The sequence below is a fragment of the Podarcis muralis genome, chromosome 14 (genome assembly GCF_964188315.1).
Source record: "Podarcis muralis chromosome 14, rPodMur119.hap1.1, whole genome shotgun sequence".
Lineage (NCBI taxonomy): Eukaryota > Metazoa > Chordata > Lepidosauria > Squamata > Lacertidae > Podarcis > Podarcis muralis.
In genome coordinates, this window is record NC_135668.1 from 51,672,812 (window position 1) to 51,699,093 (window position 26,282).

Here is a 26,282-nt window from a genome sequence, read left to right on the forward strand (position 1 = left end):
TGTGTAGAGATGTCATGATACTTGGAAGTGAAAGGCCATGTTTAACTACAAGTCTCAACACAATTCAAGAAGGTATTTAAAGCCATAAATATTTAAGTGCACATAAACCAGGCAGTCTTGGGAAGAAGAACTCTATGCTCAAACACACAAATGGCAAGAGAAAGAGTCACATAGCCAGTGCTGTCCTTCCTCTGGCTGAAGTGAGTTGTATTCCAAAGCATCTGGAAAGCACCAGGCTGAGGAAGGCTGGCCCATGCCCTCCATTCTCAATAATCTTAATGCAGCAATGCGCCAAGGGCATAGCCACACTGCTCTAAAGCAAGGGGTGGAATGCACTGCAACAATACCCCGATTCCCCGTAGCACTTGTGTGTGAAGATGCTGTCACTACCAGTAAAGCATGAACGGCAATGACTCCTCTTACCATTTCCAGGGTAGCAAAGAAAGTTGGGCTTGCAAATATTTGTGGGGAGCCATTTCTATTAAAAAAAAAAACCAACCAAAAAACCCCCCACCCACCATCCATACCAATACTAACCAAATTCTATGCGAAGAAAACCTAAATTCTATGAACTGTATATAATCATGCAAATTTGCATGGTTTATTCAACTGTTGCTTGTCTTCAACACAGGGCAAGGAGATCTGCAGGGCCCTAAAACACTATCATCAACAACAACAATCCACTGAGTTCTGGAAATCTTAATTAAGACACTCCTTTGGCTTCCCAGATTTCACCAAACCACTCACATATATTTCAAGCACTCTCTAGCCATAAAGGCTATAATTATCTTATTTTGCTTTTAATGCAAGCTGATTTTTGCAGAGAATACATTCTAAAATAATAGAAACACACTTTATATGCACACCTCTTCGTATTTTGAAGGTTCATACCCTGCCTTCTGATCAAATTATTTGAAAAGGCAACTCATAATAGATGACAACAGGGGTGATGAGCATTTTGGGGTCAAAGGGTCCAACTGCCTCTTTACCAGGTCTTCCAAGGCTGCATGCCAGGGAAGCAATGGTCAAAACTAGCATGGCCACTAGAATGCACACACAAAGGCAGGGAACTAAGACCCACACCCTTAACACAGACATCCTTTAGCAGCAACATGGTCTCTACCACTAATATAACTGGTAAATTTAGTAGGCGGCTGGCCGGCAAAGGAAAAAAATGCATGGTGAGCCAGCAATTCACTATCCAAGGGTTATAGCAACAGAAACATATACAGCCCAGGAGCACTTTGGCCTCAACAACTGGACAAAGGAACAAGTGTCATCCGTCTTGCTTGTGCAGTCCCAGGGCAATCAGAGCAAAGCTCTTTTTGGCAGGGAATAAGAACTGTGCAAGGCAAGACACCCAGTTCAATCCCTGGCATCTCCATGTAGGGCTTGAAAAGACCCTTGCCTGAAAACCTGAAGAGTTAAACAATGTAGACCAGAAAAGGGAAGCCTGTGGCCCTCCAGATGTTTTGGGACTCCAACATCTGGAGGGTCACAGGTTCCCCTTTCCTGCTGTAGTCAGTACTAGCTTAGAAGGAACAATAGTGGACTTGGTATAAGTCAGCTGCCTATGTTCCTAATTTTAAAAAAATGCAACTTTTTCTAATTAATGATTAGGACTGGGGTGGACTTTTTATAGATTTTATTTGTCTGGGACATTTATATCCTGCCTTTTAGAACAAAAGTTTGCCCCTTGCCACAACATTCTCCCTGGGAGGGAGCAGATACAACTGGGGAACATCAGGAAGGACTTTCTGACAGTAAGAGCTATTTGACAGTTGAACAAACTCCCATTAAGCAGAAGTTGGTCGGTCATCTTGCCATGCATGATCTAATTGAGATTCCTGCTTTGCAGGGGGCTGGACTAGGTGACCCTCAGGGTCCCTTGCAACTCTACAATACTATGTGGTGGAAATTAAAAAGCCACAAGGAGGAACATGAACATAAACTATGCTTAGAAACAGTGCTAAAATGTACAAATCGTTTTTGGGACTCTAGCAGCCCCACTGCTGTCAGTCAAGGAATTGGACTGAACACCAAGTGGAAGAGAAGAGGGTGCAAGAACCTCTGCAAAGATGCCACAGCTGAAAGCAACTCCGACAGGACAGGGCCTGGCAAGAGCTCAGAATGAAGCAGCCTGTCTTTAGAGGTTAATGAAATATTCATAGATGAGTAAAAAAATTCTCCTGACAAGCCAGAGCCTGTAATACAACAAAGAGTTGTCAACCTCAATTAAGTGATTCCAAATAGGGAGGGGGAGGCCGTTAATAATTTATCAAAAGGTCACAAGTAAAGTGCCTCCGCGAGATCTCTTCGCCTCGGAGAGGCGACGCGGCAACTCCTGGAAAAAAATACCTGTCCCGATGGGACCACCTCTGCCCACCAGCTGCACAGATATTAAAGTGAAAGCAACCAAGCCACAGAAGGGATGGGCTGGGGCCGTGAGCCTCTGCATACTTAGCAGGACTTCTTCCCCACTAGACATGCAAAGGCTCAGGCAGTGGAGGGAGAAAGCTACCTCTCTTCATCAGTGCAGGGGTGGGGAAGGGCTGAGTAACCTTTAACTCTCTTTTGTATTATCAGTTGCTCCCAATGCACACTGTGCCAACAGTTTTGTTTTGTTCTTATCTGAACCAAAATGAATTGAATGCTGCACCAAAGAAATGTACATTCTGCAAGTAATGCAAATAAAGCATCATGAACAAAATGATGCCCGTTTCGCATGGTTTTATTATCCATTCTGGATTTGCTAGTCATGGAGAGCTATGAGCAAGAAAGAAGCTCCAACCACAGGGAATCTCTGCTCTGCTTAGTGAGATCTCAGGAGAGGATGCCACACACATCTTCAATCCTAACTTTGTACCCAGAAGAACCAGATTTAAAAATACAACAAAACAATGATTCTTAGGAAGTTGAAAACTGTGCCCAATACCATGCTACAAATTTTGTGCTCCCATGTAACCATAGCAAATACCAATGTAAAGCCTCCTGCAAGCAAGCATGAAAAATGTCTGAGCTTCAGTTAGAGCAAGGCTAGGAAACCTGTGGTCCTCCAGGTGTTGCTGGACTACATCTTCCACCATTCCTAACCATGGGCCATTCTAGCTGGTGCTGATGGGGAGATGGAGTCCAATAACATTGGGAGGACCACAGGCTCCCCATCCTTGAGTTAGATAGAGCACCTATCAGGAGACAGAAAAAGAAGCCTTCTCTGCTTAAGTCCCTGGAGAGCTGCTACCACAGTAGACAATACTAAGAATGATAGACAAACAGTGTGTTACCTGGCCTAAGGCAACTTCCTACATCTACGTAAGGCAAGTTAAAAATATTACACATTTTCAGCCCAGGAACAGAGACATCACAATGAGTTTACAACAGGCCTCCTGGGTCTAAGTCCAAGTGAACCATAGGTAAAGGTAAAGGTACCCCTGCCCGTACGGGCCAGTCGTGTCCGACTCTGGGGATGTGTGCTCATCTCGCTCTAAAGGCCGTGAGCCGGCGCCGTCCAAAGACACTTACGGGTCACATGGCCAGCGTGACGAAGCTGCTCTGGCGAGCCTGCACCAGCGCAGCACACGGAAACGCCGTTTACCTTCCCGCTATAAAGTGGTACCTATTTATCTACTTGCACTTAAGGGTGCTTTCAAACTGCTAGGTGGGCAGGAGCTGGGACCGAACAATGGGAGCTCACCCCGCCACGGGGATTCGAACCGCCGACCATACGATCGGCAAGTCCTAGGCGCTGAGGTTTTACCCACAGCGCCACCCGCGTCCCTTCCAAGTGAACCATACTGGCCCTTAAATTGAAATGAAGCATTTTCCAATCATTCTCCCACTATCCCCTTCATACCCTGTTAAATAGACCCACCATCTGGAAAACTGAAGGCTGTCTAAGAACAACTCCAAAAGCAAAGTATTAACCAAAGCCCCTACCAATCATCTCTCTAAGTAAATGAGGAGTTTCAGCTGTCTGGAACCATAAAGAATGTACAATAACACAGAATGCACGTCCATAATATAAAAATCTGTACTTTGCCATGCTCCTGAGCATTTAAACACAGTTTCCTCTGCACATCTCCGACAGATCCAATTCTAATATTAATTGGCCTTTTAAAAATTCAATTTGCCAACATCCATGATGCAAGAAAGAGAAGTTACCAGAGACACTAACAAACACAAATCCAGCTTTCAGATTAAACCTCTGAATCACTGCAATTCATAGTAATTTTATCTAACTCCTCACTTCTTCTTGCAGCAAGTGCACTTAAACACAGAGGGCCATTCTATGCATAATCTGGTGTTGCCGAAATATGGAAATGCAGTATCATTGATTATTAACCTGGTGTCACTTTTGTTTCATTAACATTCACCTCATCAAGGTCCTGGTGTTTCTGCATCTATATTTGTTCCACCTCCAGGAATCTACAACAGATGGTTCCAATTTTGCCAGGGTCTTCTAAATGGAACATCAATTTCTGAAGAGGGAACATGAGGCAGATGCACTGTAGCAACCAGAGGGAATTCTTCCAGGGACCATTCATTTCAACTGGCTTGAGCAGGAAACAAAAAAATGGTGCAATGCTTGCTCGCAGGAGGTTATTGCATACACAAAAGGCAACAGAGAAAGAAACAATGGCTAGATTTATATACACAATCTAACAAATGCAGGCAAAAAATGCTCTCATCTAGAAATATTAAACTGGATTAGGCAATGTTTGCTTTATGAAACTACCATTTTGCAAAGTGATGCACTGAGGTCAGCTGTGAGCAACAGACCCAAAGGAGATGTCCCATTCCACATCAGTTCAATTGATGAACAGTGCTTGGACCTCTCTAGAGGGAGGTTTGTATGCTTATGTTTTTAAATGATGACTGCTTTACTGCTTGATTGTTTTAAAACATGGAATTGCTATATAGATTTAACTTAAGAGCAGGAGGGAGGCCAAGTGATAACAGGCTGGTTAGTTAGGGTGGATGCTCAAGGTCATTAAACTCTTAACATGGTTTAAGCACATGGACAATATGGTGATTAAACAGATGCTACAATTTAATCCTAAATTGAAGGCCCATATTGTTAGATCCGCACTTCTGAAGCCCACCCCATACAGCTGTTAACCGATCTTTTAATTTTTCTTATAAATTTTTACTCACACATTATCTATGCTTAATTAAGTATTCTATGTATATGTTTAAATCTACGTTTGGTTCTTGCTCCCAATTATTTAATAATTATTCACTTAGATTCATACTGTTATGTTTTTTATTTAGATGTTTTGCTTATGCTGGTCTATGACCATAATAAAGAACTTGAACAGAGAGAACTTTCCATCCCTCCAAAGCATACTTATGAATGGAGCAGCAGTTCTTATTAAGGCTGATTATTCCAAAGTAAAAATATTTTGTATGGATGGGTATTTTGACTCTGTGGAACTGGGTTTTCCTTTAAGAAGCTTGAAGGAAGAGGAACGAAGCCATTTAAAATATTATAAGCTGTTGTGGGAATGTGAAGTAGTGATTTTTATTTGAGGGGAGCACTTCATGTTTTTCTCCATTTTTAGACATTAGTGATTCACAAATTTTGGGTTTAAAATGTTTATTTTTCCTTGTGTTTGACAGAATAACACTTTGCTTATAGTAATGCTACTGAATATAACGTCTATTGTTTGCTATACTGTTCTTCTCTTCTTCCTCCACCCACACTGCAATTTACAATCCTGCATTCTTGTATTGATTTTCAGAGCACAAATTTGCCTAAATTATCTCTCCCATCGCTTCTGATAAACTTTTGTAGATCTTAACTGCTACTTCAGGATGTTGCACTAAATCTGGCACAATAAAAACCTTTGATACAGTCTTGTTATCTTCCAAACTTAGTATCAGAGTCAGCAGGCAACACAGTTCTGATGATTCGCTGCCAAGTTATCCCTGAAATTCAGGAAATAGAAATCTACATTCTGGCAGCAGAAGTGAAGTGAGAGGATCCACTTACTAAAGTCTGAATCTGTTTCTTGAAGCCCTCTACAATATTGTACTACCTTTCACATTTTCTTTCAGTCAGCTATATGCAATTAGCTTTAAATTGCTCCTAGGCACTGGCGAAGGAACGGGAGTGCGGACGGAGCGGACCGCCCCCGGCACCACTATTCCAGTAGGGTGCCATCACGGCAGGCCCCCTGGACATGTGCTGCACACACCCACTCCACGCCAGGCGCCCCACGCCCCAGGGAGGCGCCAACCATGCCCCCGCCTGCTCTCCGCCCCAGTAGCGGAGCATGCAGCTTCACCACTGCTCCTATGTATCCAAGATCCTGGGATCGTGCAAACTGGTCCAAAATAATCTCTCTAGGGGCTTGACTCTTCAACTAGATCCCATTAAGGACGAGAACAGAAGCATTTGATAATCAAACTCTTTACCAGATCAAAACAGAAACACTAGCTGACACTAAATTCTTTAAAAAATTGGGCCAGTTCAGGAACTGATGGACAACCTAAAAGCCTATGTGGCAGGTAGCAGCTCTTGGGTGATCAGATTCTGTTCTTCTGCCACTACAGGAAGGAATAACTGTGTCCTCAAGAATATATATTTGCAAAGCTATAGGGCAGCTTGTCAAGTTCCCAAGGTCCTTTCACTTTATCAAGGGATAAAATGAAAGCTAGAATCTGAGCATGTCTGCTTGAGGCACACACTACTTCCTATGCCCAGTGACAGAAGAGCACAATCTTGAGGCCCTGGCCCAAAGTCACTATGTGTAGACAATGAAAATGCTGATCGACATGTGAACTGATATTGACCTCATATACCTACTTTTCCCTTTCTACACTAGTTATTGCAATGGTAGTATAAACCACTGGTATCATCAGGAGTGTGTGCATAACTGAGTATCATAACAGTAGCTAGAACTAGTAATAACTACCACAGTGCAGAAACATGTTTGCCTGAACATATGAATCTGTCTCAAATGGATTAATGATCTAACTCTCTATAGCCCTCTTCTGATTGGTGGTAGTACTCCAGCCACCTCAGTCAGAGGTTATTCCCAACCCACACCCCTGAGATCACCTGAAAAACTGAAGCACCAGAGACCTGGCACTGTAAAGCAATGCTTTACAACTATGCTATAGACTCACTATAGCAGAGGGGCTGCTGAGCCAGCAAGTCTCATATATAAGTAGAGGTGCTCGCGGACTTTCTGCAGCAAGGAAGCAACATTAAACACAAAAGCAATTTTATTGGTGTGATACCGTCTCTGGCATTAGCTCCAATAAGGGACAGCAGCCAAGATTACAGTTTTTGATTATCACTTATGAACAAAAGTATTGCTAGTGTGAAAGAAGTGAAGTTAAAAACTCCTTGATCCCCTCCTCTCTGGAAGTGCAGATACACAACTAAGGGAACAAATAGTGCATCTGTGCAAGTACAGTGGTACCTCTGGTTGCGGACGGGATCCGTTCCGGAGCTCCGGTCGGATCCCGGGGTTTCCGCAACCGGAGGGACCGCTTCTGAGCATGCGCACGCCGCGAACACTTCCAGGTTTGCCGCTTTCACAACCCAAAGTTTACGTTACCCGAGGGTAACGTAAGCCAAGGTACTACTGTATATGGGGTTTCACAAGGGGAGAAAAAGCATACAGTGCAAAACAAGACAAATAAAAGTCCCTTTACTGCACCGGAATGAAGCTTAATTTATCGTAAACTAGAAAATAAATTTCAAGCTCAAGTTCACTATAGATATGAAACATGAAGGGATTTTCTATATGGCTATAATCACAAACTCATTTCTGCAGCCTCTGCTGTCCATACTTAATTAGGGTGAAGTATGTTAATGATACGGCGGCACAGCCCAGAGACGTCTTCAGTTGCAATATTAATTGCATTTAGAGAAAGAAGCATGAATTGTGCTTATACAAGCTAATTAGTATGGGTTTGCTAATTAATACTGGAAAGTCAAACTGCCTTTGTCTTGTCAACTGCAATTAGCTAGAGCTGTTTAAATTTCTCTCTTTTCTTCAAGTAGTAAACTGACTTTCTGCAGAGAAGTAATTGAATCATGCGCCGGAATACACTGTGTCAGTTAGCTTTGCGGGTTTATTATCCTTTGATACAGTAGTTTTGAACTACACACATGACATGTCATTTGGTGGCAGATACCACCAAGCCTTCTAGCAGCTGCTCAGTCAATGTGACTTTGCTTGGCACTACAAACCAGCCAGGCATTAGTCCACGGTAGCTTCCCTGTGCAACAGAAGAACATAAACCTTAATCATTAGCATTAACAGGTTATCTCATAAGCATAATTAAACAATAAAACCAAAAGTAAGGTACTTTCAAAGTTGCAGCCCTTGCTGCAATAATTAATCAGTGTTGAGAGATTTCAATGCCAGAGTTAGGAACGACCATCTCACATGGGACAACTGCATAGGCCCTTTGGTATTGGCAGCATAAATGAGAATGGACAAAGGCTGCTTGAGCTGTGCTCTTATCACAGCCTTTCCATCACAAACGCATTCTTCTTTACCAAGGCAAAACCCCGAGTGTCCTGGAGACATCCAAGGTCAGGCCATTGGAACCAACTGGACTTGATTGTCACCAGATGATCAGCACTAAACTGTGTTCATGTGACACAGAGTTACCACAGTACCTACTGTGACACAGATCACTCCCTGGAGGTGAGCAAGATTCATCTCCAGATAAAGAGGACCCACAGTACAAAGCAGAAAGTATGGCTTTGGATCAACTTTGCCAGAACAGTCATACCTGAAGTTTGTGAATACTTCTCTGATTCTGCCCAACAAGCTCTACTGAACTGCCCCAGAGATAGCATTGAAGCAAGGTGGAACCAATGAAATCTATAGCACAGCAAAAAAGAGCAACAGTTCCCTGACTGGTTTGAGGGGGGCATAACAGACATGGAGCCTGTTATTACTGCAAAGTGTGAGGCTCTTGTGAAGTGAGCACCACAAAAGTGCAAAAAGGCACTTGCTACAGTGAGAAAGGCAAGGAGTGAAGCCCAGTGGATTGCCAAATGATGTGTCAATGACTACTGGCCAGAACCGTGTCAGAGCATTCAGTAGGTGAAAGAAAAAGTTCTGGTAATCCAAGGTTCCCAAGGTGAAAAAGGCCATGTATCACCCTGCCTAATACTAATATCATTCTCACCTCTGGTGGCTAGAACGCAGGGTAGGCTCTTTCCTGCTGTGAAACCCTACTTTTGGAATACTCTCCCAGAACCAAGGGAGTGTAGCTGATAAGAACATTAGCCTGGGGCCAAGTTCCAAACCTTAGTTCAGCCACAAAACTCACTGGATGACCTTGGGAGAGTTATCCTCTGTTAGCCTGATCTCCTGCACAGGATTACTGAGGGGATAAGATAGAGCATGCTGTCCTGAACTATTTAGGGAAAAAGTGAGCTGCACACAAGATATATAGATTTACTGCCGCTGCACTGCTGACAATCTTAAAATGCTTCTTGAGGTCAATATCAAAATTACCGTATTTTTCGCTCTATAACACGCACCTGACCATAACACGCACATTGTTTTTAGAGGAGGAAAACAAGGGAAAAAACATTCTGAATCAAACAGTGGATGTATCATTTTTGTGCTTCATGCTGTGGCCACAGACATGTGATCTGATGGTGAATTTGGGGTGACCCAATGCAAAAATCCTGAGAATTCCTGTGGATCCATGCTTTGTAACCACGTTTTTGCACCATTGTGGCCACAGGCAACAGTGGGTGCGTGATTTTTTGGGTGCAGGCTGTAGCCATGGACATGCTATGTGATCTGATGGTGAATTTGGGGTGACCCAATGCAAAGATCCTGAGGATCCATGTGGATCCATGCTTTTTAACCACGTTTTTGCACCATTGCAGCCCCAGGCAACAGTGGGTGCGTGATTTTTTTGGTGCAGGCTGTAGCCATGGACATGCTATGTGATCTGATGGTGAATTTGGGGTGACCCAATGCAAAGATCCTGAGGATCCATGTGGATCCATGCTTTTTAACCACGTTTTTGCACCATTGCAGCCCCAGGCAACAGTGGATGCGTGATTTTTTTGGTGCAGGCTGTAGCCATGGACATGCTATGTGATCTGATGGTGAATTTGGGGTGACCCAATGCAAAGATCCTGAGGATCCATGTTGATCTATGCTTTGTAACCACATTTTAAGTGGGGAGCGAAGGAAAAACAAAGAAGGGACATGAGAGGGGTGTGCAGAGAAGCAGCTGGCTAAGAATGCTGGAGAGGGATAACGGGTGGGAGGAAAGAAAGGCAAAAGTCCCCCCCCCCCAAGCCAGCCATCTCTCTCTCTCTCTCTCTCTCTCTCTCTCTCTCTCTCCCTCCCTCCCCCCCTCTCTCCCTCTCCCTCCCCCCCTCCCTCTCCCTCCCCCACTCTCTCTCCCTCTCCCCCAGCAGCACCGGAGCACGGAGAGGAATTAGAAGGAAAGACCTCTGCTTTCCCCTCTGCTTGCCTGGAGGGGAGGGGCTTTCCCTGCTCTTTGTTCCGTTTGAGCAATCACAGCAACGAAACAGAGGAGGGTGGGCAGTAAGACCCTGAGGCAGAATGCAGGAAAGCAACCACTTCCTCTTTTCAGGTTTCCCTTCTCCGTGTCTCGCGATTTGACTTTTGCTTGATTTTTTGGCTCCAGGGACCACACATTCGCTCTATAACACGCACAGACATTTCCCCTTCCTTTTTAGGAGAAAAAATCTGCGTGTTATAGAGGGGAAAATACGGTAAGTAAGTATTAGGTTAAGCAGGGTCTTTACTGCAGCATCTTTATTTTGAAAACATAACCTGCAGAGTCTGTGGCTCCTTACAAAACAAGCATACACAAATACACTGCGGGCAGATTTTAATTCAGTAGATGCTCAGGAGACGAACACTGGCAATGCTCTTAGATTATGAGTGTAATTTGAAGTAATTGCTGCCTATTCAATATCAGGAGCATAATGGCTATGATGAGGGATTAGATACATTAGCTTTATACTATGGTTAGGGAACTTGTGATCCTCCAGATGTTGCTGGATTACAACTCACATCAGCACCAGCCGCAGCCTATGATCAGGGATGATGGGATTTGCAGTCCAAGAACACCTGGAAGGCCACAGGTACCCCATCCCTGTTCTATAATGATGGCACCAGCCTCTCTTTCCAGATTATATTTACTTGTATATCAGGATAACATAATTTATTTATCTTTTTTGCTATTTATTTCTTTATTTAATTTATATGCCACCCTTCATCCATGGATCTCAAGTTATATCACAACATAAATACACAAAATAAAAAACAAAAACATTTTTAAAGGCTTTTTAATGTATGTATGCTTTCCATCTCAAGTGATCGTTCCAACATGGATCAGAGTTATGTATGTTCCTGAAATATATCTTAGTACAGGAATCATACATATGCTTCCCAACTCCTCACTCAAACCATGTGAAACAAAGCCAACCAGACTTCGGATCCTGGTAAACATCACTAGATCCACGACTCTGAAATGAGAGTTAAACTTTCTTCAGGGCAGATATGGGATGTCGCTTGTAGAGCTGTTTATTACATGGAACAGCCCAAAAATCTACTGAGCCATGTGATAGCACCTGACAAGTGTTTTTGCCATTTTACTGACAGCCATGGTAGTAAGCCCACACACAGAGTGACTGGTGGAAAAGCAATATCAACATGTGTCAGAACACTGGTCAGGGAGCAGCATTTTTCATACCGTTTCAGCCACAGCAGCTTAGCATCAAACTAACAAGGACTCGATAACAGAGAAATAATGGAGAGGAGGTGTTGAAAAGGGATTGGAGAGAGGGAAGGGAGAGACTAAGAGTCATACGGTATCCAACATCAGACGAATGAGTGCTACCACCTAAAGCAAATCTGAAAGAAAAAAAAACTAGCTGGGTTTCAGCACATTACAAAAAAAAGTAGGAAGAGGATGTCTGCTTCAACATCATCGTGTTAAGAACTGTTTAATGTTTAAATGGAGCTGTGGTCTAAACCACAGAGCCTAGGGCTTGCCAATCGGAAGGTCAGCGGTTCAAATCCCCGCGACGGGGTGAGCTCCCGTTGCTCTGTCCCTGCTCCTGCCCACCTAGCAGTTCGAAAGCATGTCAAAGTAGATAAATAGGTACCACTCCGGCGGGAAGGTAAATGAAGTTTCTGTGCGCTGCTCTGGTTTGCTAGAAGAGGCTTAGTCATGCTGACCACATGACCTGGAAGTTGTACTCCCTCGGCCAATAAAGCGAGATGAGCGCTGCAACCCCAGAGTCCTCTGCAACTGGACATAACGGTCAGGGGTCCCTTTACCTTTACTGTCAAAAATTACTAGAGCCCCCAGGTGGTCATCCAAAGGAATGGCCGCATCCAAGCAAAAATGTTTTCCCCCTGTTCCTGTTCATACAAGTAAGTTTGGTGCATCACGGAGAAGGAAGCATCTATGAAATGAACTCTCACTGCAGAAAACAGAGGAAGCGAAATCAAATAAAATTTGAAACAGAAACTGCACACACTTTGCACTAGCAACAACGGCTCTCCAAATGGAGCCTGGCAACTCAAACCCAATTGCAGAACTGAGGGAGTTAATTACAGTGGTACTTCGGTTAAGAACTTAATTCGTTCCGGAGGTCCGTTCTTAACCTGAAACTGTTCTTAACCTGAGGTACCACTTTAGCTAACGGGGCCTCCCGTTGTTGCTGCGCCGCCGCCCAATTTCTGTTCTCATCCTGAAGCAAAGTTCTTAACCCGAGATACTATTTCTGGGTTAGCGGAGTCTGTAACCTGAAGCATCTGTAACCTGAAGCGTCTGTAACCTGAGGTACCACTGTATTTCTCTTTTTCTCTCCCTCCCTCCCTCGGAATGCTTACAAAAATATTTTTTTGTGAATGAGTACAACTATTTCCTACTCAAATATTTTTCATACACACAGGCCCCATAATAGATGCTGACTATTTTAAAGAAAGAAAAAAATATATAATATGTAGGCCTAGAGCAGCCAAACTAGTTGTCAAATAGAGTTATCACAGCCGTTTCAATATCTCAGTTAAAAGCCATTTTTACATCAGATCTGAAAGAAGCTAATCCTCCAGGAAACACCATCCATTGCACAGTCTGACATAGCTGGCAGGCTGTCCTTACAGAAAGCCCAAAATTGGAACTGCAAGATGGTTACAAGCAGCTGAAAGACCTTGGCATGCATATGGCAGCTCATTACTGAAATCACAAGCATGCTGGCAGCCAAACCAAAAGTGCATTAATAGAGCTGTCCAAGGTCTGAAAATGGGGCCTGCAGGAGTTGTCCAAGTTTCATGTGAACTATTTGTTCAGAACTGACCAGCACTTCCCACAGATGTTTTATATGTGGGATATAATTTCTTGAGGATATCTCCTCGGATTCTGTAATTATCTTCAGGGTACTGTATTTTCACAGTACAATGGTCACACCTTTATATCTATATGGTCAATGGCACGGTTCATAGCTCTTATACCACTGTGGCTGTCAGCATCATAATTCAGCATCATAATTCAGTGGCAGAGAACACCCTTCGCATACGGCAATTCCTAGGTTCAATCCCTACCATGTAGTTAAACAATCAGGTAGTGGATGCTGAGAAACCTCTCTCTGCAGCAGACCCTGAAGAACCTCTACCAGTCAAGAGCACTGGACTGAAGGTCAAGCTTCTAATATTTGTACCAGGTCTGGCCAATCTAGATGCTACATAAAGGTAAAGGTAAAGGTACTCCTGCCCGTACGGGCCAGTCTTGACAGACTCTAGGGTTGTGCGCTCATCTCACTCTAGAGGCCGGGAGCCAGCGCTGTCCGCAGACACGTCCGGGTCACGTGGCCAGCATGACGAAGCTGCTCTGGCAAGCCAGCGCAGCACACACAGAAACGCTAGTAAGCGGTCCCTATTTATCTACTTGCACCCGGGGGTGCTTTTGAACTGCTAGGTTGGCAGGCGCTGGGACCGAGCAACGGGAGCTCACCCCGCCGCGGGGATTCGTACCGCCGACCATGCGATCGGCAAGTCCTAGGTGCTGAGGTTTTACCCACAGCGCCACCCGCGTCCCATAGATGCCACATAATGCCTACCAATTGGAAGAGTTGTTTTCTGTGCATGAACTGGGTTCTGAGATCCAGGTACACATTGCTCTAGTTTACAAGGCTATGTGGCTCCCCATTCCATCCCCAGAGTCCCTGAACATGGGTCGGTCTGTAAATGTGAAGAAAACCTGTCAAGACTTTAACATTTTGTGAACACTCCAGGCATGTGGCTTTTATAACAGGTAGCTCCATCAACTGGAAAGGTTGTTTTCTGCTGCTCCAGAGAAGCGGACACAGAGCAATGGATCCAAACTACAAGAAAGAAGATTCCACCTAAACATTAGGAAGAACTTCCTGACAGTAAGAGCTGTTCGACAGTGGAATTTGCTGCCAAGGAGTGTGGTGGAGTCTCCTTCTTTGGAGGTCTTTAAGCAGAGGCTTGACAACCATATGTCAGGAGTGCTCTGATGGTGTTTCCTGCTTGGCAGGGGGTTGGACTCGATGGCCCTTGTGGTCTCTTCCAACTCTACGATTCTATGATTCTATGGTATAGTATTTAACCACTAACAGCTGCATACATTTCTTTTAGTGACATGACAGACTGTGCTACAAGTCCCTTTCACTTTCCTGAATAAAAACACAGATTCCCATAAACTTTTGGTGCTCATGCTATTTGTTTTGCACTATTTAGGTCTGCTTGAACTGAACTGTTTTGACCGTGAAACCTTTTACTTTGTTTATTTGCAGCTTTTGAACAGTCAAACAATGAAGTAACAGATGAATATGACAAACAATACTGAAGAAACAAATTACAGTTTTCTTTCTTACAGCAAGCCACCCAGAGCCCAGTTCCTCCAGCCAACGAATGTGTGGAAGGGGATAAAACAAATGGAATCAAGAAACATGTGGGGGGTGTAAAACATTATAGAAATCAGTTTGCAGAAAATTCTGCATAATCACACCAATTGCCCCCATTTAATAGCTTTGATAAATGAACTGCTACCTCTGAAAAGTATCTGACATTAAACAAAGGGCTGCATTTCTGTTCAAAGTCATCAGGGCATTCACCATTTATTTTTGAATATGACAAGGCAATTTTCCTACGTTAATACGTCAATGCTTAATCACAGAGTATCGCGGGTTCAGACAATGTGCCATGAAATTTGCAAATCTTTACGCCATGAAATAAGTACTCCTTTACTGAAAATTAAATGCAGCCCTCCAGCTCTATTCTAAGAAGGCATGTAGAAAGCAAAAACAGTGGTTCTTCCACAGAGCAGCACAGCATAATCTATCTCACCAGAGTTTAGGGATTTGTCAACTGAAGGTGTCCTTGGACAAGGCAGAGAGTGGAAGTGTGGGGTGGCATATTTTCTCTCGCCACTTCTGCACCTTACTTGAAACTTGCAGAAGCTGACATCTCTGGAGATGTGTGTATGCTTTCCAAGCATCCCAAAGCATGAAGAGAAAGTTTAACTCTGGGATTCAGATGGGAACTGGAAATATGGCTGGTGGAAGCATGGGCCAATGATGCATCCACCTTCTGCCATGAAAAACAGGAAGCTAGCTATGTCTTTTTGCTTGTGTTTTCCCCTCTAGATCATGGGTAGGCAAACTAAGGCCCGGGGGCCAGATCTGACCCACATACAGTCCAGGAATCAGTGTGTTTTTACATGAGTAGAATGTGTGCTTTTATTTAAAATGCATCTCTGGGTTATTTGTGGGGCATAGGAATTCGTTCATTTGGGGGGGGGGGGGAGGCATAGGAATTCATTCATTATTATTTTTTTCAAAATATAGTCTGCCCCCCCCCCACAAGGTCTGAGGGACAGTGGACCGGCTCCCCGCTGAAAAAGTTTGCTGACCCCTGCTCTAGATCAACCTTTGCCAAACTGGTACCCACCAGATATTTTCTACCAGTGGTCTTTGACTGGCAAGTCATGATCCACTATGAGGTCACGGGTATATCTAAGATGGGCTACAACAGCAGCACTACCAACCATATAGATACTGCATATGGTGAAAATAGAAAATTGGGATAGGTTCTCAAATGCATGTTTGAGTTAATGGTGGTTCTAAGGCCTTAAAATGCAGAAGACTACTATTTTAGAGCCCAAGTCCCATCAGTCCCAACCAGCAAGGTCATGCTTCCATAAGACCTACCATCATATAGACATGCTGACTGGAGCACTGCTTTGCTAACTAGACTTTTGCTGAGCAGATCTTGTATTTTAAGTGAATGGATGTGGCTCAAAGATTATTCTTGTCCCCAAAGTCCATTTTTACCATGTATTGCAAAGAATAATAATTTTAAAAATCAGCAAACTCTAACACTTACCAGTTCTGCTCTTTGTTTCTGATTCCCAGCTTCTTCTAAAGTCTGGGACAGCTGAACCTTCAATACAAAAAGAAAGAAAGAGAAAGTTCAAGAATTCAACAATAGCAAAAACAGAAGTGGAGAGGAAAAAAGAGTAAATATAACAAAATGATAAAGGGGCTCAGCTGTGACTCAAGAACCCCAGTGAACATGTCACCTCTGCTCAGATTAGGGCTACATATCAATTGTAAACAGGAAGGCATCATCACAAGATGACCTTCCCCATCGCACTCCTCAGCTCAAATTTCTCTCAAAAGTTTGACCAAATTTGAAAAATGTTAGGGTCTGAGTGTTTTCTCCTCAAAAGCCAATATTAAAATGAACAGAAGTCCAGCCAGAACTTCAAGAAGGGAGAAAGAATGCTAGGGAAAGCTGATGCAAATCATCAATGATAATTATGTCACCCTTTTAGAGCAGCATTTTTTATTTTATTTTGAGGCTGACAGGCACTCATGGGAAAACAACCGCAGCATACATCTCAGAAGAAGGGGACTCAAAGGAAGAACCATAATGGGGGAAGTCTTCAGTGAGGGAAGGAGGGGAAAGAAATGCTGCAATAAAAGTTTGTCTGGAGTATTACGGTCTCTTGGTTAAGGAACACTACTGCTCAGTTCTGTTGAAGGGACTCATACATCATAGAAATAATCTCTGTATCAAGTCACTTGGATGGAAGGTCTTCAACTGGAATTTCAGAAGAAATTCTTATCTTCTTTTAGAAATAACATAGAAACATGTTCTCCCACCACCACACTTCTCTTTCATGAGATCATGTCAGAGACCAATCATCTTCCCTATAGCTACACAGAAAAGATTAAAAAATAATCTCAGCGGATGACACAGAAACCCATTTAAACCAGAATAAACAAGCTCAACGAGAACGGAAGCCTTTCATACAAACTAATTCATGTCATTCCAGGCAGATACTCATTAAAACTCTCCAGGGTCTTTAGAACAGCATCCCTTCACTGCATGAAATGGTATTTACAAGCACAGCATCCAAAACACTGGTGAACAGCAAGTAGTTCACTACAAAGAAATGGTGCTGGTTTTGGATATAGTGGGGAGGGGGCATCAAGCCACGAAAGCTAATCACACTGAAATGCAACAAAACAGAAATCATAGTCTCAAGAGCTCAACATAAAACGTGTTGCTCAGCTTCTCAAGCAAACACCGCAATTATGAGCTTGCACCGGTCCCAGGGTTCAGCGGGAGCTACCGTGAAGTCAAAGAACCTGGCTGTGCACACCCTGCAATCATGTCAGATTATTAAAATGAAGAGGTGCTCAAACAAAATGAATGTGATTCTAATATAAAGCTGGAGCCCAGTGTGGGGAAACGGAAACACACTCATTAAACACTGCGGGATATGCCTGCCCTGTGCAGACAACAGCGAGTAGAGGGTGAGCAAGAGGGGAGTCCTAATTAAATTACAGATAAGTTTGGAGCTAAAATACTGGGAGATTGTGTGTAAATATATGGACACCTAGAAGCAAATTATCCCTCAATATTTAATTAAGTTGAATTACATGAGGAGGCTGGAATCAACAATGAGATGAGGTTCATAAGTTTTGTTGGCAACCGTGATTACGAAGTTCTTCAAATAAAGGAACTGACTTTACATAAACACAGTGAAAAGGAATAAGTAAATTCTGATATTGGTCCGATATCCATCTGAACAACAGGTGCTGAATGTCAGCTAACAACTAAATTGCTAATATTCTAACAAAAAGATGTAAGTTGCCTCTCAGATCAGCCTCCATACCAGAGAACCATTAAGTAGCCAATGTAACACTAATTTTGAAAATGATGATGATGGTGGTGGTGGTAATGGTGATGATGGTATCCCATTCATCTGGCTGGGTTTCCGCAGCCACTCTGGGTGGCTTACAGCACATAAAAAATTGTAAAACATTAAAAATTAAAAATTTCCCGAAACAAGATTGCCTTCAGATGTCTTCTAAAAGTCAGATAATAGTTGGGATCAGGAAATGGGGTAGTTTTCCTGAAAATTAGAGGCCGGTGAGCTTAACTTCTATCCCAGGAAAACTGGTGGAAAGTATTGTTAGGGATAATATAACCAAGCATACAGAAGAACAAGCCTTGCTGAAGCAGAGCCAGCACAGCTTCTGCAAAGGCAAGTCTTGTCTCACCAACCTATTAGAGTTCTACAAGGTCAACAAGCATATAGAGAATGGTGGTCCAGTTGACATAGCATACTTAGGCTTTTACCAACTTGGATTGGTCCATATCAAGGCTGAGGAACCTTTTTCACTCCAAGTGTGACATTCCCTCCTGTGGAAACCTAGAGGGGTACATGTGCCAGTGGGTGGAGTCAGAGACCAAAGGGGACAGAGTAATAGACGTGGTGTTTGCCTTTGTACAATAGGCTACATTCCAGTCACATAAAACTCAGGTTTCTATTTGTGCACAGGCGTGCACCCCTCTCTATCCTCCATCTAGGCAAGCAATATACATTTTCACAGTTCAAAGACACATTCCACCTAGGCAAAAGCATCTGGAGAGAGAGTACAGAGCAGTGCCAGAAAGGGACAAGACATGGCTATGTGGCCTAGGGAGAGCCCCAAGAAGAGTTGAGGGTCACATTTTGTCCCTCAGCCTGAGGTTCCCTACCTTTGGCTCAATATCTTGGTACATAAAATGCAAAAGTAATCAAAAACAGCCTGACAGCCACACACAAACACTGTTAATTATGAAGGAGAAATTTACCTTTGAACTTAACCAATGGATCATTTAATCAGTGTGCTTCAAGAAAGCTGCCAGCCGGTGTAACAGCTTAAAAGCAGCAGCTGGAAAGAGACTTGGGAAGGCACAAGGCAGCCTGTGGAACCCCTTGATCCTGGCACACTTGGATTGTTGTTGTACTGGGCAGCCTCAGAGAAAGCCAAGGGAAATTACACCATTGTTCCTTGGAACTTGTCTTTCAGAGAGGTGGAACAGATTGGCTTTCCATGTCATGAATACCTGCCAAACTGCACCTTAAGCCAACGTGCTGCATTATATGGTCTTCGATATCTTAATAGCACTTTCAGTTTTCAACACATACCCATGAAGCACTTGCCATTAATTTTATTGGGACAAAAAGGGACAGCTCTTGGCTAATATACACTGGACTTCATCTCTGGTAAACACAACAACGTGAACAGTGCCACCAAAATGTTTGCTGCTTTTTTTTTAAGGTCCTGCGGTTTTGTGTGCATGGCCAGACCACCCTTCAGACTGTTGGGAAACTGCCAGGGAGATATAGTCCATCATGGCCCCAAGCCGGCTGCCGGACTTCCATCGATCTCCCGTAGCCAGGCAGATCCAGCAGTTAGCGACACGAAGCCTCAGAAATAGATTGCCACATTCCAGGCTTGTGCACACTGTTCTTTATCAGCAGAACCACAGCCAGAAAGCTTGCACCGTAGAAGAGAGCATAATTTACAGACTTTATTTAGCGTTGAACAGAACAAAGGAAAACATGACCGTTCTGTGTCAGTGTCTCCGACCGACTGAAATCGAAAGGAAACAGCAAACATAAACATCCTCAACAGGAAATACGCAGACTCTGTGACTCACAAGCCTGCTCTCTCTTAAGGTGGAACGGAAATATCCTAACATCCTCCCCCTTTCCGTGTAACCTGTAGTACCTGTGGTTCACCCAATTGCAACCTTTGTACATAAACCTTATGTTGTTCTCTGTTAACAACCTTAGACAACAGATCAGCAGGAATTTCATTTCCTGGCATGTAGGACACCTGAATCAGTCCTTTCTGAATACACTCTCTTGCACGATGTAGCTTGATCTGCAAGTACTTGGTTCTTTGCTTGCAACTCTCAGAGTTCAGCAAAGCCAAACACGATCTATTGTCTTGATACACTTGTATGGGACATTTCACAGAAACCCCGATGTCCTTAAACAGTTGCATCAACCATTCACAATCCATGAGTGAAAATGACAGAGCATTGAGTTCTGCTTCACAGGAACTTAGGCTCACTGTTGTTTGCTTCCTGCACAACCAGTCAAACAGGCAGTGGTTGTACATGTAGCATACTCCAGAAGTGCTTGTACCATCTGTGGTGTCACTCCCAAAACTTGCATCTGCAAAGATTTCAAGACCTCCAGTCTTCTGACTGGTGAACCTCAGCCTGTAGTGCATAGTCCCTTTCAAATAGCGGGCTATGCGCTTCAGAGCTTTCCAATCCTGAACCGTAGGATTGTTGGCATGTCTGCTAAGCAGATTACAGCTTACAGCTATGTCAGGTCTTGAACATCTGGCAATGAAATTCAGCTTGCCTAGAATGCATCTGTACAGCGTTGTGTCAGAAAACGCTTCAGCAGTACTATCTACCTGGTAACCTGTCACCATCGGTGTGTCTGCTGGGTTTGCATCAACCAAATTCAACCTGGTTAATACATCAGCAATTTTCTGTGTTTGGTGTACCAGAAAATTACCTGCTTGGTCCTTCTCCACCTGCAGAGAAAGATAGTTGGATACCTCACCAAGATCCTTCATGTCAAAGTGCTCCTTCAACTGAGCTAGGGTGCTTTGGTAAAAAGCCTGATTCTTCCAAAACATCAGAAGATCATCAACAAAACATAAACAATACAGTTTGTTTTGCCCCTCCTCCTTGACAAACACACATGGATCAGCTTTGCCCTGGTGAAAACCTAGAGAAAGCAACGTTTCAGTGAGTTTTGTGTTCCAACACCTAGCACTCTGCTTGAGACCATATAAGGATTTCCGCAGTTTACAGACCATTCCCTTCTGTATCTGCATCCCGTCAGGTGGAAGCATAAACAGCTCTTCGTTCAAAATCTCGTACAAAAAAGCTGTATTAATGTCATGATGAGAAACATGCAGTTTCTCCTCCGCAGCGATCTTGAGCATCAGCCGAATGCTCTCATATTTGACGGTGGGTGAGTAGGTCTCGTGGTAATCCTGTCCTGGTACCTGTGAAAAACCTCTGGCAACCAATCTGGCTTTGTGTCTGACTACCTTGCCATTCTGGTCTGTCTTGGCCTTGAAGACCCATTTGCTGCCAACCAGTCTCATACCTGGGACTATCGGTACCAGTTCCCAAGTTTGGTTCCTGTTCAAGGAATCAACTTCAGCCTTCATGGCATTTAGCCAAGGCTCAGCATCTTTAGAGGTTAACTCCTGAACCTCTTTGAAGCTTGAAGGTTCCCACACCTTCTCTGAGCTACTAAGAACAGCAGTTGCAGTCTTAGCAAACTCATCAGCAAATCTCTTTGGAGGTCTGCCTTTGGTCGCCCTTTCAGACCTACGTACTAGACGCAAGTCTTCTGGACTCATCTCCTCTTTCTTAGGAGAAAAATGACCAATGGTGAACAGTGGTTCTTCCAGTTCATTGTCAGACGCATCAGATGGTCTGACTGAGGCCTTTGCACTCTTGTAGTCTGCTGTGTCATCACTCTCACTGACATCAGCAGCAGCGCCGCCCACTGAACTGGAATCCGAACTCTGATCATCATCATCATCATCATCATCATCATCATCCTCAGTTTCCTCAGCAGCTTCCTCAGCTTTAGCTGCTTGCTTGACATCACCTTCATCCTCCTCTGGGTAACTCTGGAAAATTCCCACATTTTCCCCCCACTTAGGATTGTACTCAACACTCCTTGTGAACTTTATGGATTTAGAGTCAGTCATCCATACCCTGTATGCACCTTTTTCGTACCCCATGAACAAACCATGTGCCCCACGCTTCCCAAGCTTGTTGGTTTGTGGGGTGCGTACCCACATGTCAGAACCAAAAATTCTCATGTGTTTGGTGTTGGGTTTCTTGCCAAACATCTTCTCATAGGGGGTACAACCAATGGGTGATGACAATCTGCGATTAACGGAGTAAACCAGATTCCCCAAAGCCTCCCCCCAAAACTTATCAGGGAGATTGGCATCATGCAACAAGGTTTTCATTCCTTGCAGCAATGTTTGATTTGCTCTCTCCGCAAGCCCATTCATCCATGGCGATCTGGGGGTTGACATGTCATGCTGGATTCCCTTCTCAGTCAGGAAAGCTTCAAACTGCTGAGAAGTGAATTCCCCGCCCCGATCGGTAAAAAGACAGGAAATACGTTTACCGTGAGCATTCTCCAACCAAGCACAGAATGCCTTAAACTTCGGAAACGCTTGCGATTTCTGCTCGAGCATAAACACATGAATGTACCTAGAAAAAGAATCAATTAGAACCATGAAGAACCTTGCTCCTCCTAAAGAGGGCGTAAGTGGCCCAACCAGGTCTGCGTGCACTAGCTGGTAGGGCTTGGAAGCCTGCCTGCTAGACTCTTTGCCTTTTGGAGCAACCTTCACCTTGTTCTCTGCACAAGATACACACTTCATGTGATATTTACAGGGTTTGATGTTCAAACCCTCAACCACCTCTGGCATCTTGGCCAGTGCCTTCCAAGAGAGGTGACCAAACCTTCGATGCGCTTCATGAATGCAACCTGCATGAAGAACTTTGTTAGTTTGTGCAACACAACAAGAATCAGCATTAGATACAACAGCATTGTCATCATAAGTTATATGGAACAAACCATCCATAAACTTTGCATGCAAATAGTCCTCTTTGCCTTTACTGATGACACAGACGCTCCTCTTGAAGGAAATCTGAAAACCACGTCCAGTAAGCTGCGGGACGCTCAATAAATTGCTTGCAGCTCCAGGAACATATAGTACCCCGCTGATGGTTGTGTGCAAACTTGCAAGTTTCACAGTCCCTTCTCCTGCAATTTGCAACGTCCTTCCATCAGCCAGGTGGATCTCACCTTCCTGAGGCTTGAAGGAGATAAACAGGTGGCGATCCTTAGAAATATGGCGGCTGGCACCTGAATCGATAATAAACCTGCCTTTGGCTGTTGGAGCAGTCTTTACAGCAAGCAAACCCTTGTTTTCCACTGACTTGGGCTTTTGCAGCTTGCCCCCCTGCTGCTCCTGGCCAGCAGACGTGCCTTTAGCCTTTGGTGAAGCAGTGCCAGCTAACAAAGCATTGTTTTCCACTGGCGTGGGCTCTTCACCCTCCCTTCGCTCCTGGCCATCTGCAGACGCCTGTTTACCTTTGCCTTTCCGGCCTCTGCAAAGGCGATGACCTTGGTTCTCACGAGAACCAGAGCTCTCAGCTGCCGACTCCTTGGCTCCCTCTGAAGGCTGGAATGCTGCCTGGGATGACGTGACGGTCAGCTCCCCCTGCAGCTTGCAACCGGTGCCCTCAGCATCCCTGCATTCACTCGCATTCTGGGAAACAGCTTGGACCTCCGATGCAGTCAAACTCTGGGCTGGGATGACTGAGTTGTGAGCTTTCATCAAAGCATACCACATCTTACGTGCCGTCACGTTGCCAGCAAGCGTAGCAATTTCCTCCAGAGAGACGGATAAGACTATTATGTCAATGGCCCTCGAATTCTGGGCCTCCCATTTCTCTGTCAGAGGATCTGGGGGGGCTTGAGACACAGTATGCCACACTCCATACTGACGCAGCAAACTCTCACACCATTTTGCCCAGATCTGATAATTGTGCCGATTTAACTTTGGGCACTCAGCAGCTACTTCTGAGGATTGTAAAAGATCCATCTCAGGTCTTTACGTGAGCCCAAGTCTTTATGCCTTCAAAGACTTATTATCTCGGCAGCCCATTAATCACGAACTCCCTGGCTTGGCTCCCAGGCCAATTAATCCTTGCCGGAGTTCAAAGGCTCCTTGTTGAGGTAAACAGAAAAGCCTCCGCTCTCGCTGCTTTCGCTTTTCACATACCTCTCAAACGCAGTCTGTTGCAGCTTTACTCTCCTGTAGGTGCTGTGAATCTGGGCCCGAAACCTTGTTGTTGGGAAACTGCCAGGGAGATATAGTCCATCATGGCCCCAAGCCGGCTGCCGGACTTCCATCGATCTCCCGTAGCCAGGCAGATCCAGCAGTTAGCGACACGAAGCCTCAGAAATAGATTGCCACATTCCAGGCTTGTGCACACTGTTCTTTATCAGCAGAACCACAGCCAGAAAGCTTGCACCGTAGAAGAGAGCATAATTTACAGACTTTATTTAGCGTTGAACAGAACAAAGGAAAACATGACCGTTCTGTGTCAGTGTCTCCGACCGACTGAAATCGAAAGGAAACAGCAAACATAAACATCCTCAACAGGAAATACGCAGACTCTGTGACTCACAAGCCTGCTCTCTCTTAAGGTGGAACGGAAATATCCTTGTAAGTCCCAAAATAAGCACCACTTGGCAAGGACACTGCTGTCTCCTAGCTCAAGACCAGTCCTAAGCAGTGCATACACAGCTCCAGAGATTTAAAGAAATGACCCCATTATTCTGCAGCTCTCTAGAGCACCTAGCTAAGCCTCAAAATGATTTTAATACACATGGAAGCACTGTGAAATACCTGTATTCCCATTAGTGCAATCACAATCAAAATAAGTTAATGGGGACTCCTCGTGGAAGTAAATAAGAATATTCCCATAAGTCCAACAAAGGTGTTATGGAGGGAGTGCCCAGATCCAAAGGAGAAGTGGGAAGAGCCCAAGGAATTGGAGCTGGACAATCCCGTGGAGAGTTTCAAAGAGTTGTAAGTTGTCAATTCTGGGCCACAAGAGGTGTCTGATCCCAGGGAGGGACCCAGTAGCTTGGGGAATGGAGATCTAAAAGGTTGTCAGAATAGTTGTTCTTAAATATTTTTACTGACAGCTTTATTCTTTTTGTAAAACATTTTGAGGTGTGGTATTTTTGTGGTTGGTTTTTTTTTTAACCATCAAGTGGAATATAAATTTTGTGAAATAAATGGCCTATAAAGGGAGCGTATTTAGGGGAAATATCTGAAAGTGGCTGTACCAAGAGGAGTTGTACCTGGTACCAAGGGGCAGCAAGGTGGAACAGGAAGACTCATTTATGAAAGCAGACAGAAATTCCAAAACAAAAGGAGGCTGAGTTAGTTCAAAGCCCAATGTTTTGCTTGGAAAATCAGATTTAACTAAGGCAGCCTTACTGAGCCTATTATACAATACTTGCAAACAAAAACAAAATAGTAAGCACAGCTGCATGCAGAATTTCCAGACTGAAGAATCAATTAAATGATCATTAAATTGTTATAGTAATCATTAATCAAACAACTATTTAATTGGTGGACAGCCCTATTAATTGTATATATGAAAATATGATCAGATCCCTGCTCCTAATTTACCACAGAGCTTCAGCCTAGCCTTCTAATGCCAGACAGCGGATGCAATTTGTCTCAGTGCTGCAGCTTAACTTGAAGCACAAGTATCTTTTCAGACACTGAGAGAACATTTCTCTGCTTATCTTACTCTCTGAAGATTTTCAGTTCAATGGCCCTCCTCAAGCATCTCCTAAGGAACAGTAATTGTAGCTACATCAGTTTGTTCTCTCTCGCTCGCCCATAAAACTTGCACACAAACCTAAGAGAAATATTACACAAAGGTAAGTAAATCACAGAGGACCAGGAGCACTGTTCTCCTTGTATCTGTGACGAGAATCTGTGAAGCGGCCATTAAGGCCACCCACTGAATTTGAAATAGTTGCAATGGAAAATCCCTGAGAAATAACAAATTGTTTCAGGCACAATCTATTCATTATCAAATAGGTGGTTAAATTGGACACATCAACACCCCCAACTGCTTCTCTGGAGCCTGACTGGGAGCCAATTGCCTTTTTTGATGGATTATGCTGCTCCAGAGCAGAGTGCGGTTGTCGCCGAAGCTCTGGGCTCCTCCAGCTCTAGTAAATACTTAGCCTTTCTAACCAAATGTTCCAGGGCAGTCTCTGGCCATTGGGCAACACATCCTAATCGGCTTGGATCCCTTCGCTACTTGTTCTCC

General features: G+C 44.0%; 1 protein-coding gene across 2 annotated transcripts in view; it reads right to left on the bottom strand.

Annotated features, from left to right (window-relative positions):
* The window catches only part of MAD1L1 (mitotic arrest deficient 1 like 1), a 447,749-nt gene that overhangs the window by 248,781 nt on the left and 172,686 nt on the right, over positions 1-26,282 (bottom strand). For both annotated transcript variants that reach the window (XM_028706084.2, XM_077918712.1), the window contains exon 13: positions 16,389-16,445. In XM_028706084.2, coding sequence (XP_028561917.2) covers positions 16,389-16,445 — 57 coding nt within the window. The remainder of the gene's footprint in view (positions 1-16,388; positions 16,446-26,282) is intronic.